General features: G+C 41.8%; 1 protein-coding gene across 8 annotated transcripts in view; it reads left to right on the top strand.

Moving 5' to 3' along the window:
- DCLK1 (doublecortin like kinase 1) overlaps positions 1-16,405 on the top strand; it is a 350,985-nt gene that overhangs the window by 252,717 nt on the left and 81,863 nt on the right. For 6 of the 8 annotated variants that reach the window (XM_065533147.2, XM_074021841.1, XM_015439144.4 and 3 more), the window contains exon 6: positions 14,227-14,321. In XM_065533147.2, the coding sequence (XP_065389219.1) occupies positions 14,227-14,321 (95 nt within the window). Of the gene's footprint in view, positions 1-13,152; positions 13,311-14,226; positions 14,322-16,405 lie in introns of those variants that run through there. The other 2 variants (XM_005585634.4, XM_005585635.4) reach the window with 1 other exon arrangement.

The raw sequence follows: 16,405 nt of genomic DNA, 5'->3' as shown, positions 1-16,405 counted from the left end.
CAGGTGATTAGGATCTGGTAGTCCATGGCCCACATTTTGAGAAACAGTAGGTAAAGGCAGTGGTTCTCAAACTAGCAGCATCACCATCACCTGAGCACTTGTTAGAACTACAAAGCCTTGAGCCCCCTCTCCAGAACCACTGAATCGGAAACTCTGGAACTGGAGCCCAGCAATTTGGATTTTCCCAAGCCCTCCAGCTGATTCCAATGCACACTTTGAGAAGTAGTGGGTTATGGAAAACAGAAATAAAGTAAATGCAGAAAATCATTTGACTCTGGATAATCTGGAGGGAAAGATATGACTTGTTCATCTTTATTTACTGGCATGACAGAGATGACTTCCTTTCTACCTCCCTCTTTGCCTCCAAGTAACAATGTCCATCAGTCTTCTTGCAATCCAAGAGCAGACCTTTTAGATACCTTGATGTGTAGACCAAAAGAGCAATGAACAAAGGAGAGTACCATATGCCAACTTCCTTTTCTCCCTCCTTGCAATGGCCTGGCTTCAGAGAGTCAGTCACCTGGGAGAAGAGAGAATTTCTTTCTGACGATGATCCCTTCCCCAGGATATCGGGGAAAGTGTCTCTTCAAGAGAAATATCACCCACACATAGAGAAGAAGACCTCCACAAAATGACAGAGTGATCCTGGAATTGCTGCATGGAAAACTCCCCTGGAAGAACTGAGCTTGTCCAACTGTCCAGGTTAATATTGAGCTCTGTGGAGGATGTTCAGTCTTAACTAAAGACCATTTCTCACTTTCTCTGATTAAATATGGGCTGTAGGGTCCGGTGTGGTGGCTCACACCTGTAATCCCAGTACTTTGGGAGGTTGATGGGGGTGGATCCCTTGAGGTCAGGAGTTCAAGACCAGCCTGGCCAATGTGGTGAAACCCCCGTCTCTACTGAAAGTACAAAAATAAGCCAGGCGTGGTGGCAGGCGCCTGTAATCCCAGCTACTCAGAGGCTGAAGCAGGAGAATCACTTGAACCCTGGGGGGCAGAGGTTGCAATGAGCAGAAATCACGCCACTACACTCCAGCCTGGGCGACAGAGTGAAACACTGTCTCAAAACAAAAATATAAATAAATAAATCAATAAATAAATCTGGGCTATAGGATGAACTCCCATGGAGCAATAAAGGAGAGCAAAATCATAAGCCTAGCCAGCATATTGCCCCCAAAATTTTGGCTACCTAATGCAATCATACAAGGATGTGAAAGAGAAGGAGAGCCTATATTAATGAAACCATATCAATACTATTAAAAATCATCAATATTAAAAAACAAAATTAGTTCTCCATCCAAACCAACTTTGACTTAAATTTTACTTAACCTTTCCTATCTTCTTCCTCTCAGTATATAAGATGAATAAAAAAAAAATGTGGGGCAGACACATCTAATAATGGGTGATTAGCCAAATTCTTATGTTTTTTATATTACAGATATTCTAAGAAAATCAATAGGCACTATAGCTTTTAATTTTTTATTGTCATTGTTTTTAGCAGCTTTGTTGTTAAGAGCTGTAGGTTGTTAGATATTTCTGGATTTAAGTTTCTTTTTTCTTTCTTTCTTTCTTTCTTTCTTTTTCTTTCTTTTCTTTCTTTCTCTCTCTCTCTCTTTCTCCTTCCTTCCTTCCTTCCTTTCTTTCTTCTCCCTTTAAGTCAATAAAGATGGAGAATAGATCAGATTCTTGTGTACATGTTAAATAATGGACTGATGAGTCTAATCTTAAAAAGATATTTATGCATATAGGCAATAATTTCATTTTATAATTAACTGGTAATGTAATCACTATTCAGCATTATAAGAATTTATATTCATTTCTGAAAAGTTAACTTTGGAAACTCAAGAAGAGAGGCAAATATATTAAATGTACTTGTATGTCACTGCCAACATTTGTAATTATTCCTTTTAGAAGTTTAAAATGGGTAGGACGCATTGCCTCAAAATCAATAGGTTGCTCCAAACAAGCATTTCCACATTCTATTTTTTCTTTGAAGTCCTTTTCAACTCTAGTTGACACCTGGTTGAACTGACCAGCACTAACTTGAAATTTGTGATAGGTAAGTCATACCTAGTATCATTTTCATAAAGAAAGTAGAGTCCAAATTCATTCTAAAATTAACACGTTCTTGAAGAATTAGCACTTCTAGGTGTCTTTAACTTCTAGGTCAAAATTAATTATATAACACTAATCATATTTTGTTTAATGTGAGCTTTTTATGCATTTAAAATTTTCAACTTGCTGCATTTTGACGTGGAGGAGATAACATGCAACCATTTTCTTATTATGTAAGAGCTTATTATATGCACTGACTGTCTCTTGATTCTGACTTGCTACCAAAAGGGACTTGTTCCCACTTTCCTTTGGATGGTTCCAATTTAGAGAGTTTCACAGAGCAGTCGACTCCCAGTCACAAATGTGTGGATTGTGCCAGTGACCTCAGGACCACCTCCTTTCCCTGGAACCAGACCCAGGGGTTAAGGAGTTCGGCAGCTTTGCCAGTTCTCCTGGACACAAGTGCAGCTGCTGGATGTCAGGGAAGCCCCTCTCTTGGGGCCCCTCCACTGCTCTGGCCCAGGTCTCCTGTCCCTACTCAACTAAGGCTTTTGGAACTAGTGGAAAGGCACGTTGAATTATCTCTATACGGCTTGCATCACATTTTCTTAAAATAGCCTGTTTAGTGTTTTTCATCGATCATATGGACTCAAACATGAATTTTACTTAAATACTCCATCAACATTGGTATTGCCCCAAACCCAACTACCACCGGACTTTTTAATGTTAAAGCATCTTTAGACCAGGTGTGGTGGCTCATGCCTATAATCCCAGCACTTTGGGAGGCCAAGGCAGGCTAGTGAAACCTGGTCTCTAAGAAAAAAAAAAAATACAAAAATTAGCCTGGCATGATGGTTCCTGTGTTTCCTGTGGTCCCAGCTACTCAGGATGGCTTGACCCCGGGAGGCAGAGGTTGCAGTGAATTGAGACTGCACAACTGCACTCCAGTGTGGAAGACAGAGTGAGACCTTGTCTCAAAAAAAAAAAAAAGTCTTTGTTTTCCCCTAAAACATTAACCTAAAGTTTATAATGATTTCTACTTCAGTGTTTAAATTTCTACTTCCAGTATTCAGTTTCCTATATTATACAGAAATTGCAGCATATTATAAAGTTAAGATCTATGCAATTTTCAGGCTATGCTGCTATGAATATAACATGGTTAACTTATATTTACCTGACACATTATAGTTTACATATGGCCTTTCTTTCTTCAATCTTTTTTGATCCTCCTATTAATTTCCTAACAGCAAGCAAGTAAGGCAAGTTATTATTATCTCTGTGGAAATAAGAACACAGTGGCAGGGCTGGGATAACTGCTTTGCTCTGAGTCCCAGAGTTCAGAATGGCACCTCGGGGCTGGCACCGGGGGCTTCTGGTGCTCTAGACACACAAGGCTGGCAGTCCTTGATACCTATTTCTTCACCTCCACTTACTAGAGTTTTGATCCAGAATAAAATTAAGCTAGTCCCTGGTTTGAGAGTGCAATTCACAGCATCACAACACCTTGCAACATAAGCCTAAGTATTAGTCCCTTGGCACCAGGGTTCCAGGAGGTGAATGATTTACCCCAAATTCCTGATGAATAGCGTTGCTGGACAGAAACCTCCCTTGTAAGTCAGCATTAGAACAAGAATGAGAATCCTCTGTAAATCCTCCCTTTGTCCCTTAGCCAGTTCTCTTCGTAGCGCTAAAAGTGGTTCAAAGTGATTTATTAAAGTGTAAAGTTCATTTACACTTTCAGAACTATCAGTTACAGACCAACTAGTGTCAGGCATTTCCTAGGCACTAATGATGCCCCTATTCTCAAGAAGCGTAGGGATCGAGGCCTCACAGATAACATAATTCACGTACCCATTGAATTATGATTAGTCTGCATAACAGAAAAGGCTGAAAGAAGGCAAACAGAGCTAGCAAAGAGAAACCAGAAGCCTTAATAACACGTGAAAAGAATAAAGAGCCTCCAGATAAATTGCGTGCTGAGATGCTGGAGGATGAATCACTAAGAAATTGGAAAATGACTTCTAGCTGCTTCTTAAAGAAACAAGAATCTGTAAGGAGTAAAGAGTTTCATACGGGTTGACTCTTCATACATGTGTATATATTTGGAACACAGATCTAGTAAAATGTGTAAGTTAAAAGTAAACTTCTTTATTTTTATTTTTGAGACAGGGTCTCACTCTGTCACCCAGGCTGGAGTGCAGTGGCAAAAGTGAAATTCTTTTAAGCAATTTTTTTTTATCTACATAAGGAAGTTATAACAAAATAACTCTAAAAATAAGAATAAAATATGCATTAATTTGGTTTTAATAAAGACTGATAAAATTTCAGTTGGCTTTATATTGTTTTCTTAATCTTACAAGGAAACTGTGTTTATCTTGAAGTTTCATAGCTGCAGTTCTCCTTAAAACTTACAGATTTCAAAATTTTGATCTTTTCTTGGATTTGGGAAAGCTTTGGGGCCAGGCATGGTGGCTCATACCTTTAATCCCAACACTTTGGGAGGCCTAGGCAGGAGGATTGGTTGAGATCAGGAGTTTGAGACCAACGTAGGCAACATACGGAGACCTGTGTCTACAAGAAATTTAAAAACTAGCTGGGTGCAATGGTGCACACCTGTGGTCCCAGCTACTTGGGAGGCTGAGGTGGCATGATCTCTTGAGCGTAGGAGTTTGAGGCTGCAGTCAGCCATGATCACACCACTGCACTCCAGCTTGGATGCCAGAGCAAGACCCCATTCCGAGAAAAAAGAGAGAGAAGAAAAATGGCATATTTTGTTTGTTTTAGAGTTTTTATTTCCATTTAGATAGCCAACTTTTTATCATAGAATGATACCCTGTATTTAGAATCTCTGTCTGTGGAACCCATAGCAGACATCACTGAGGCCCAATGAGTGCCTCACACCTTTCAATTCCAATATGAGATAATGTATTTTCTTGCCCTTCAGAAGCTTATAGACTGGAGTAGAACCATTCATGGCAACAACCATTCATTCATTCAGTATGCATTGAGAATCTATAGTGGACCAGCAACGTTGGGTGCTGGAGATGCAAGGGCAAACACTTGAAAGAAGGAAAAGACAAATGGCTTAGTTCATGAACATCTACCATGACAAAGCACCATTCTGAACGCCCAGTCTTAAAACTTCTGTGTGACTCCAGAAATCCTAAAGTCTTTTTATTCATGCTATTTAAATTTTACTTTTTTACAGTTCTATAAAAATATTTTATGCAGCATATGCAGATAAGAATCAAAGCTGGGGAAGTGAAGAGAATTTTAATCAGCTCACTACTAGTCCAGTTTGTGAAATCCTTTTGATTTATATCAAACACCTTCAAAGGTAGATTGCCAGCTATTAATTTTTAGTTCAGTCTTTTCCTTTAGTGTAGGGAATTCAGCCTTATACAATGTATGGAGAATCTTTTTTGCTTTGGAGCTCCAAGGGAATTGTTGAGAACAAAATGCATCAAGAAAATCAAGAGGTTGGTGAGTCATCCCTTGTGTCTTTGGAATTTCTGGCTGCACGTAAGGCCCATCCCTCCTTCCATTTCTTCTTTCTCTGCATCCACCAACTCTCCGTAGTGCTCACCCCAGCAGAACCTCCAAAGATACTCTTCAAAGCCTTGAACCATTATCTTGACTTACTGTCTACTTGAGGGCAGCAGCCTACATCAACTGCTTGTATAAATTTCTTACTGTTAATGCCCCACATTAATTAAATATTTCCTGAGTATCTACTGTGTTCCAGACATGCATTAGGTCCCAAGGGTGCAAAGATGCTTAAACCACAGTCCTTGCCTTCAAGTTGCTTATATTATAGTTGGGAGAGAAACATATACAGCCATGTGTCCCTTAATGGTGGGGATGTCTTCCAAGAAATGTGTTATTAGGCAATTTAGCCATTGTGCAAACATCCTAGAGTGTGCATACACAAACCTAGATGGTGTAGCCTGCTACACATGGCTATGTGGTATGGCCTGTTGCTCCTGGGCTATAAATCTATACAGTATGTTATCGTGCTGAATATTCTGGCCGTTGTAACCAGTGATAAGCATTTGCACATCTAAACAGGTGTAAACGTAGAAAAGGTGCAGTGAAAATACAGTATTATAATCTTATGGAACCACCATCGGATCTATGGTCCATTGTTCACCAAAACATTGTTATGTGGTACTTGACTGTATACCACGTAACTGTAATAGTGTAATAAGTGCTGTGATGATCTAGAGGAAACAGGTTAGATCTCATTAATAGGGTCAGAGAGCTCTTCCAAGAGAAAAGGATCTATACATTTGGATGTAAAAAAGGGCCAGGAGGGCATTCCCGAGCAATGTGAGCTAAGGCACAAAGACATGAAACTATATGGCATAGTTAGGGAATAGTTGCTTGTTCAATAAAAACGCAGGCTAGAATTCTAAGAAAGAGTTGGAAAGATAGTGGTAGCCCCATTGGTTGTGGTCCAATTGCACAGGGTCGTGGAAGTATATTTGTGCTATAGGTTGTAGGTATTATGAAGTGAAAGGGAATTTTTCACCACGCCATGAAAGATCGCAGCTGAGTTTTGGAAACAGTGGCACGGTGGTAGAAAAAATTGCTATGAAAGGCCAAGGGCCAGGAAGGCTCTATGTGGCCATTGTAGTCATCCTGAAATGAAATTGTCCAGACAGAACTGAAAGAGCATCGTTGGGAATGGGGGAGACCTCAAAGGGAAATGAAACCAGAAATTGAACTGGATGTGAGGCTAGAAGAAGAGAGAGGAATCAGAGATAGGAAGCAGGTTTGTTGAATGAGGAGAGGTAGGGACTGAGTTTCATTTTAGATATGTGGAGTGTGAGGTGATTTGGAAATGTTTGTAAGCAACTGGAAATAAAAAACTGTTCTAAGTCAGGAGATCTGAGCTAACGATATATATTTGGGAGACCCTGGTATATTGTAGTGATTTGAATAATAGAAATGTAAGGTACCTCCCTGCTGCCTCAAGAACAGATTTGTAAAGATGTAAATGGAACCATGGGGTAAGTCTGCATTTCTAAGAGCAATCGGCAGAAGCAGGGAAGAACAGTAAGAGTACAGAGACAGAAGTCAAAGGGGCAGAAAGTTTTGAGATGAAGGAAGGGGCAGAAATGCTTGATGCTGAGATGTCAGGTAGCATGAGAACTGAATGGGAATCATAGGATTCAGCAATGAGGACGCCACTGTGGCTTACAAAGGAATGGGTAATACCAGATGGCAGGGGGACCTGGTCTGGGAGTATCATTTTTGGGGGTCACCGTGGGTCCTCTCCCAGGCTGGCTCCAGGCTTTACTCTAGCGGGAGCTGTCCTGCAGCAATTGGTTGGTAGGGATCAGCCCCAGGACCGCCATCCACCCTGACCCTTGGTGCTTGTGGTCCCTAGTTCCCCTGTCATAACCATAGCCTGTTCTTGAATCCCAGCTGATAGGGATCAGATCCAAAAATTGCCTAATTTTATATCACAGGACTCTAGTTGGTCTTTTTTCATTGTTTAATTAAATTTTTTTTCTTGTACCCCAAATCGTCACCAACTCTTTTCTCCCCACCCTGTCCACATTCAGTGGGTCACCATTCTCCCTGTGGTGATGCCATCACTAGCTGACATCCTCCCACTTTATCTTACATCTGCCCTGGGCACCAATGTCCAACCTGCTGCCATCACCTGTTGTCTGCCAAATAAAGTCTGGACTCATTCTCAAGTGGAGGACATTTTCCTTTCCAGTCATGTCTCCCTTTTCTTCTCTGGACCCATGCTCCATCCTAGAAACAAATTTAAATTGTCCCCAGCTTGGGCTTTTCCACCTCATCCCTTTATTCCTCTCACTTGGCCTTGCTAGAATGTCTTCCTCTATTTCTTCAGCTGTCTGAAGCCCACTCACCCAGTCTGGCCCTGCAGACCTCTGCCACTTTCCCGGATCACCTCGCTGTCCAGGGTCTTCCCCAGCCCTGCAGTACTGCGGCAGCTGATTCACCGATGACACGTTGTACCACCTTGCTCAGTTGCAAGGTCTCTGAGAGCAGGGGTTCTTTGTGCATTCTGCAGTGACTGTGAGTTCATGGTAACTACTGGGTAAATGTTGACCACACAAATGAACTGAGAAATACTAGGAGCTGTTGCCTAAATTTCCTGAGGTTTGGAGCCTTTGGAAGTATTTATTTAAAAAATTAATTCACAGAGCCATGTCCTTGTCTCCCTCTCCTCTGTTCCTGGGGCCCCTCCTTCCCCTTATTCTCAGTAGATGGTTTCTTTGAATTGGACCCATTGTCTGAGTTCAAGAAGAGAAGACAGACATGGAGAAAATCAGAGTTCCACCTCGCCCATGAGGTGAGCACCCAGGAAGCTAAAGTTAGGGAAAAAGTACATCATCTTCCCTCTGTTAGGTAGTTGTCTCTTTTCTCTTGGTCTCAACTGATCCCCAATGTGCCCTCCACCCCCTGCATTTTTTTTTTTTCTTCTCAATGTGGCAAGCAAGGAACAAAAGCTGAGAAAGAGATTTTAGGGAATGAACAGCCTACACCATGATTAGGGAGTAAAGGAGAGTCTAAGGCAGGAAGCCAGATCTCCCTGGCAGCATGCCTGAATCGCCACCCCCAAACCCAAGGACACACACATATATGCAAACACATTCTCTCCCCAAATCTTGACAAGTGCAGCACCAGAAATAAATGAGCCGCCTTAAGTGCTAAAAGAAGACAGGGAAACAGTAAGGTGGATTTCATGTCCAAAAAGTTGCACATCTTTTAATTAGATAGTCTCACTTGGAGATTTCTCTGACTTCAGAACCAATTTGAGATACTTACTAACATTTCAGCTTTCACTTGGTGTCTGAGACTTTTAGGAACGTAACTGCAAAAAGAAGGGTTAACCTACATATGCCTGGAAAGTCATTTAAAAGGACAATGAATTTGTAAATTAAGCCAAGTATTTCCAAATTCTAGAATGGTTAAAGTAACTTTGATATTTAATCATAAGCATCTAGAGGACAGGGAGCAATAAGAATCTAGCATGTATTAAGTGTACACTATGTGTGCTGATACGTTGATATCTAGAGCCCTGGACTCGTGGCTCCAGTTAGTGAACAAGAGTGGGTTCACCTGTCTGAAATGATGAAGGAAAAAGCGGATCTGCACACTTCCTGAGGAGTATTATTCAACGATGCGCTGTGACCAGTATATGCTGTTGGATCCCTGGCAGGCTTAGGTGACAGCTGAGTTGAAATAAAGGAGGGTCATGTACCGTCGAGAGGGATAGAAGTCAGCTCTGCAGTGAGATTTCTTCCACAGCTCTTTGGTGGCCAGTGATGTTCATTGGTCCTCATGGTATCAGTGAATGATCCATCCTGAAGTTGAGCACTTCTCATTCAAGGGTAACAAGCACAGCAAAGGAAGACATTTCCTATTTTTTAAAATAAGAAAAGGTGCCTATACAGATATAAGCAAAGGAGACCAGAACTGGGTAAAGGCAATGATTCTAATGAGTTCTTTACTAATTCAGAGTTTAGTGGATTCAGATTGAAATAATTAATTGTTCGGCTGTTTAACAACAACCATATTAGTTTAATTGTTCCCATTCAAGATAAAGAATTGTTTAATAAGGGCCTCTGAAAAATAATGCCATTTTAAGTTGAATTTTAATAAGTTCTATTAAATAAGAAACAAAGCCTTGTTATTGGCACTTAGAGACTTCTGGCATTACAGAGCAAAAACCAAGTGAACTCAGTACATGTGTCAAACTTATTTATGAAAGAAAATTATTTATCCCAGCAGTGATTCAACCAGAAGGTGTGTAATGCTTTCTGGATGTCAAGAACCATTTTAAGAAGTTGCTGATGCTCTTCTGCACGGCCAAGAGGAAGAGTCTGAACAGAGCTCTGACCCTAAGAATACAGGCTGTTCCCAATGTTCAGACAAGTTGTGTTCCAAAAACATTTGATTGTAAATGACTTGTCTGGCACTTGAGTTTCATTTTTCTAGAGATGGCCATGCAAATAGAAGCACTGAGCCCAGTGGTTTTATTAGGTTGGTGCAAAAGTAATTGCAGTTTTTGCTTTACTTTTAATGGCAAAAACCACTTTTACTATTGCAACAACCTTACCTAAAGGAGGCAGATCCAAGGGTCCCGGCGGTAGAGAGAGAAACCTAGACATCCTTAGCCCTACAGACGCGAGGAGGGTTCTGGACATGCCTTGAGGTGCCGGGACCGGCCACTCATAGGAAAAGTGCAAAGTTTTTTGAGTAAGACCTAAATGAAATCCAGTTTTAGCTCTGCCATCTTCCAGCTGTTTGTCTTTGGACAAGTTGCGCCACTAAACCTGTTTCTTCATCTAAAACAGAAAACATTGTACCAACTTACATGGCAGAACTGGTGTCACCTAAGGTGCTTCCGTTCAAAGTGTCCAAACTCTCTGTGTTCTTGCAACCATGCTGCCTTTTGGCCTTAATCTTCTACAGCCAATCAATTACCAAGTTCTATAGTTTTTACCTCTTACATTTCTCTGGAATGTTTCCATTTACCGCCACCCCATGGCACTACCCTAGATCAGCCACGTCAGCATCTCTACCATAGGACCCTTAAATGTGCCCCACTCTCTCCTACCTTGACATTCTCCTTGCACCCAGTATTGTTTCCCTGTAATCCACTCTTGACAGGGCAAGAGCTCTGGAGAGCATTTTCAAATGCAAGCCTGATCTTGCGACTCCTGCTTAAAATCTTTTTTGTTTTTGTTTTTATTGTTTTGTTTTGTTTTGTTTTTGCTTCTCATTGCCCTTTGGATAAAAACCAAACTCCTTAACATGAATTTTAAAGCCCTGCTCACTATGTGACCCCTGCCTCCATCTCATTCCTGAAACTCCTCCCCCTCCCACCGCACATACTTGCTGTACTAACTTATTTAAATCTCTTCAATGCACCACACTGGCCTCCTTTCTTGCATCCAGCCCTGAAACAGGGGATCCCTGGGCTGAGGACACTTTTCCTTCATTGTGCCCTTCCTGCTTCACCAGGCTAACTCCTGTATCCACTGCCCTCTATGAAGGGCATAGGCCAACTCTGACTCTGTTGGTTATTAGGATTCCAGTTGCAACACCCAATACTTCTGTTGATGGCTGTTGTGATACCTTGGCTCTTGTCTTCTTAGTTTAGAAGAATTTAAACAAGAGACATACAGCAAAGGAGATGCAGCAGAGAGTCATTCATTGCAAAAGAAAAAGAGTATTTTGAAAGTTAGATGCAGAATGAACAGTATACCCTGAGAGAGTTCAGGGTGAGCTGCTTGTAAGGGTGAGGCAGTGTTGATTATTGCTGGAGAAACCCCCTTTATGAGAGTCTTACATGATAATTCATAAGGAGATGGGAAGAGGTGTTGCTAGTAAGCATGTTCTGGGTGGTCCTCTGGGTGCACATGGGCTGTAGCTGTACGTGCATGTTCATATATCACGTGTCTCATTAGCATCTTAAATCTCCACCCAGGGGTGTGTTTTTTACTATAAATGAGCAAAGGGTCAGTTTGATGACAATTAAAATCAAAATGCACATGCTCTAGAGAAGGGACAGTCCCTCCTGAAGATAGCTTTGCTTACATGAGCTCAATTACAATGCGAATGCCAAGGCTTACTGTATTGGCTGTGAGGTCACCACCACTGCTGCATCCCAAGAGCACGGTCACTTCCTTGACTATCCTGCCTCACTTCCCCTCTCAAAATACTTTATTGTAATTACTAGCTTAGTTCTCTGATTTACCTGTAGGCTAAAGGGCTGACACAGTAAGGCAAGGTAGTAGTAAGAGTGCAGGTTTTGAACTGCCTAGGTTAGATTTTGCTCCATATTTGTTTGTCAAATGACTCATCATCTGTAAGCCTCAATTTCCTCACCTGTAAAATGGGTGGAAATGATACTGCCAATCTTACAGAGTTATTGTGTGAGTTAAATGATGTAATATACATACATGCTGATGCATATAGATGCATATATGTGCATATATAAAAGGTTTAAGTGCATTGACTGGTGCATAAAAATGCCTTCAATAAACTGAGATACACATATAATGGGTACTTACTAAATATGTACAGACTTTTATTGTTTTGTTTTGGTTTTTAAAGCAAAGTATTCCTGAGACTGTTTTCTTGTGAGTCCTTTGTCTCTCTTTCTTAATTTTCCATTAGCTGGGTAAGATCAGAGTCTCAAAGTAAAAAGTGTTAACACTGTGTTCGCTTCCCTATTTGCTCATTTTTTCTGCCAATCTATGTAGCCTTCAGGTATGACATAAAGATGTGCAGTAGAATGCGGGTGGGCAAAGAAAATATATTCACAAAATGTGTTCTCCAGCCAACCAGTAAGGCATCCCTTCCTTACTAGTTGTAGGCTCTGCTTCTGCCTTTGTCTTTAATCCTTGCCTATTTCTGAGCCCCTTCCTTAGAGGCTACTGGCTGAGGAAGTCTAATGTGATGAGGTCCAAGCGAGAAGTTCACTCAGCAAAGACAGGAGAGTGGCATGCAAGCAAATTAAAGCATTCTTAGCTTTCCAGTTCACTCTCTCTGCAAAAAAAAAAACAAAAAACAAACAAAAAAAAAACCCAAAAAAAACCATACATAACTTTTTAGGCTTCTATTTTTAGGAGTTGCCAAATACATTTCAAAAGCAAAACTACAAATTAATGCAGCATGGGGTATGTGACATTTTTAAGGTCTTTGGAGGAGATGACAAAACAAGGAGCTTCCCACTTTCCAGGGTTGTAAGTTTTTGGGAAAACATCGAGTGCGAAAAATCAATAAACATCCTACCTTGCCACTGAATTGTGTAGGGTTTCCGGATTACCTGGTAGTCACCAGGCTTTAGAAGAGTTATTGTCATTTCGATTTTCAAATGAGTCACTGGATCTCTTGCCCCGAGGGCCACTTCATTATGATTCAGTGCAAAGTACTGACAGCACCGGGGCTTCCGGGAGGGAGTGGTGTCGGGGTGGGGGTTGCTGTTGGCAAGAGGCTTAATTGACACCTTTGATGTAGCCTAAGACAGAACCTGCACCTCCCACTGCTGCTTGGGAGACGTCAGCTTTACGCAGAAAAGGCATCTGCTGATGAATCCTGCATCTCATTCAGCCTGCTCTGGGAGCAGCCTTAGCCATCCTTAAACTCATCCAACCAATTCCCGTTTCCGCGGGTGCTTGGCTTAGTGCTGAGACGGGATTCTGCCCTTGGTATTCAGGTCCAACACTAAGACTGTGTCCATGTTAGAACTCATAGAAGGTAAGTGAAATGCATTGCTGCTCTCCCTTGTGGAAAGCGTTTATTTTGCACCCTCAAGAATCTATGTGTCTCCTGGTTAATTCTACTTCACTGACTGTGGGGCTGTAATGTTGTCATTTTTACAGGTAAAATAGAGGCGACCTGATACATCTTTATAAAACCATGTCTTTAAGTGTTTCATTCTGTTGTCAGAGATGATGTTACTTAGAGAAAAGAATTGCTTACTTGAGTTCTGTGGCTTTAGTTCAGTTTAGTGCAAATATGCATAAAACTCTTGAGAATTGGGTAGAATTCCAGTGATTTGAACTTGTTAGCAGTTTTTCTTTTCAAAGGCAGCAAAGAGAAACTGTGAGGAGTTTCTCAGCGTCTGTGGCCAGTGACTGTCCTGTTCAAGTCAGGTCCATCACAATCAGGCTGGGGGGATGGACAAGACAGAGGTGGATGCAGGACATTTTTCTAGAAGTGGGTTATTCATTATACAAATACAGTGATCTATTTATCAGGTCATTGGAATGTCACTGGTGATCTGTGCTTATATTTATTCCTGCTAGGTAGTACTAGGTAGCTAAACTGAAGAGTTAAGAATGAACCTCATTGAAAATGTCTCAGGACCATACATTCCTAAAGTCCCTGCTGGCACAGTTAAAGGCATCGTTAATACATTCATCAGGAAAGTTGTGAAAGGTACATCTTAAAAAATAATTCTGTAACCTACTGCTCTGTGAAACACAGGATTTGCAAAACTGTGACTCTCTGAAGGCTACTTCCCAAAGCTCTTCCTCAATGTACACATGGAAGGGTGTCTAGAGTTCTAGTACACAGCTCTCTATATAATTGTTTATTTCCTGGAGATGATTTGTCATGAAAATTATTTAACATGCCATTTTTCTCTGTGTGTGATTCTTTGTATTTCTAGTTAATGGAACCCCTGGTAGTCAGCTCTCTACTCCGCGCTCAGGCAAGTCGCCAAGTCCATCACCCACCAGCCCAGGAAGCCTGCGGAAGCAGAGGGTAAGGAAATAAGCAAGCTGCTTGTTTCAGACTTGTCTCAGTCTCGGTGCAGAGTGGTACAGGTGCCAGCAAATCGTGCTGCTCGTCTCTAGGTGATATCTAAGCTAGAAGAGGAGGTGACCAATGGGGAGTTGCTTATTGCTGTGGTTTAGCTAGAACTCAGGGCTTTTAGCTTCTCTTTAACCTTGTCCAAATCTTAACTCAGAAGAATGCACCTTTGCTACTTCACTTTTACATACTCCTCTTTTTGTTCTGACTGCAAAGGCTTTATTAGCACTAGTTTATAAGCCTTCTTAGTTGTGATGAGTTTGATTAGATGTCACCATTAAGGGAAAGAAGAAGTGCTGTGAATGGAGGGGAGGGCCCTGGTAGAAAATTGCTTATGGTACAGATGGGGCCCCGGAGCAGCAGAGGGTCCATGAGGTAGGGGATGGGAACCTATGACACGTGCTTTTGTGGATGAAACCCACATTGAGCACCTTTTCATCACTACTTGCATTTATGGGCAATTTGGCTGAGCTTGGAGACCACAGTGAAAAAGTTACTGGAAACTGTTAGCTTCTCCATGCTAAGGAGGAGGGTGAGGGTTAGCGCTTCTTTCAGGTTGGAGAGACTACTGTTCTTATCCTGTCACAACCTGTACTGTTTGTCTTTTCCAGTAATACCAAGGCAAAAATAAAAGTAGTGGGAAGGAGGCAAAAGGGGAGGTACAATGCCAAAAACGGAAGGCCCTTTATGGTCCTGATCTCAGATGCAAGGTCGGGGGAATGTACGCTTCTGGGAGGTTTCATGATGGTGCTCACCGAACACTTTAATAAGCGAGGACTCCTTCCAGTCTACTGCACTCAAATGCTAGATTCTTGAGTTTGGTTTCTTTTAATATGTGTTTTAAAATAAAACTTCTGCCGGGCGTGGTGGCTCAAGCCTGTAATCCCAGCACTTTGGGAGGCCGAGACGGGCGGATCACGAGGTCAGGAGATCGAGACCATCCTGGCTAACACAGTGAAACCCCGTCTCTACTAAAAAAAATACAAAAAACTAGCCGGGCGATGTGGTGGGCGCCTGTAGTCCCAGCTACTCAGGAGGCTGAGGCAGGAGAATGGCGTAAACCTGGGAGGCGGAGCTTGCAGTGAGCTGAAATCCGGCCACTGCACTCCAGCCTGGGTGACAGAGCGAGACTCCGTCTCAAAAAAAAATAAAAATTAAAATTAAAAAAAAATAAAACTTCTGAGTTCCATAAAATTAGGTGTCATCCAGGATGGAAGGCCCTCTCTTCAAGATTTCTGCACAGGTTGTGTCTTTAGGCTGCCAGATGTCTAAGAGTGTGGGGCAGGGAGATTCATTTGGTCCCTAGCTCCTTTGGAGCCTGTTGCACCAAATATCAAGTTTGGTTATCTTTCGCCACTGATTCACCTGGCATCAGGTGGAGCTTGTTTTGAGTGTTTGATGAAGCCTGGGATCTGATGCCAGCTTGTCCACTAAATGGCCATGGTATCTTAGATAAGCCTGTTATCTTTTCTGGGTCTCCGTTGGAAACACAAAACAAAACAAGAAGGCTCTTTCCAGATAGAAAGTCCAATACTTCTGTTCTACTTCCATTTGAGTGTTTTCACTATGGTTTTTTCTTGGCCACAGTCTAATTTGGGATTTTAAGGTGTTGGAATCATTGGCGAAAAACTCAAAGAATTGGCCAAATTTATTTACTCTCCTAAAGGCCTGTCCTTGAATGGAGGAAGAGCTGGTCAGTCATTCTTTTCTTGTAAACATCATGTAGTGAGGCATCAACCTATAGGGACCGCCATTAGATACAGAGCAGGAAGGGCCCTCTTTCTGAGAACATTCTCTCTCTTAGAGTGTATGCTTTCTAGAGGACACCTAGCATAGAAATCCCTCTTTATACTTTGAGCTAATTGAACTCAGATTAAGGATTTATTGGTGTCATTTATGCTTAGTTGTTGAGATTAAGAGTGATTGGGAATTCCCACTGCTGATGGGAGCTTCTCTCCCTGCTCGTTTATTGAGGAGACCTCCATCGTAGGGATGTAAAGCTATGCTCAGATGTCCCTTTCTTGGCGGAATGGGGC

The sequence above is a fragment of the Macaca fascicularis genome, chromosome 17, assembly GCF_037993035.2.
Source record: "Macaca fascicularis isolate 582-1 chromosome 17, T2T-MFA8v1.1".
NCBI lineage: Eukaryota > Metazoa > Chordata > Mammalia > Primates > Cercopithecidae > Macaca > Macaca fascicularis.
This window is presented reverse-complemented; position numbering and strand designations above follow the sequence as displayed.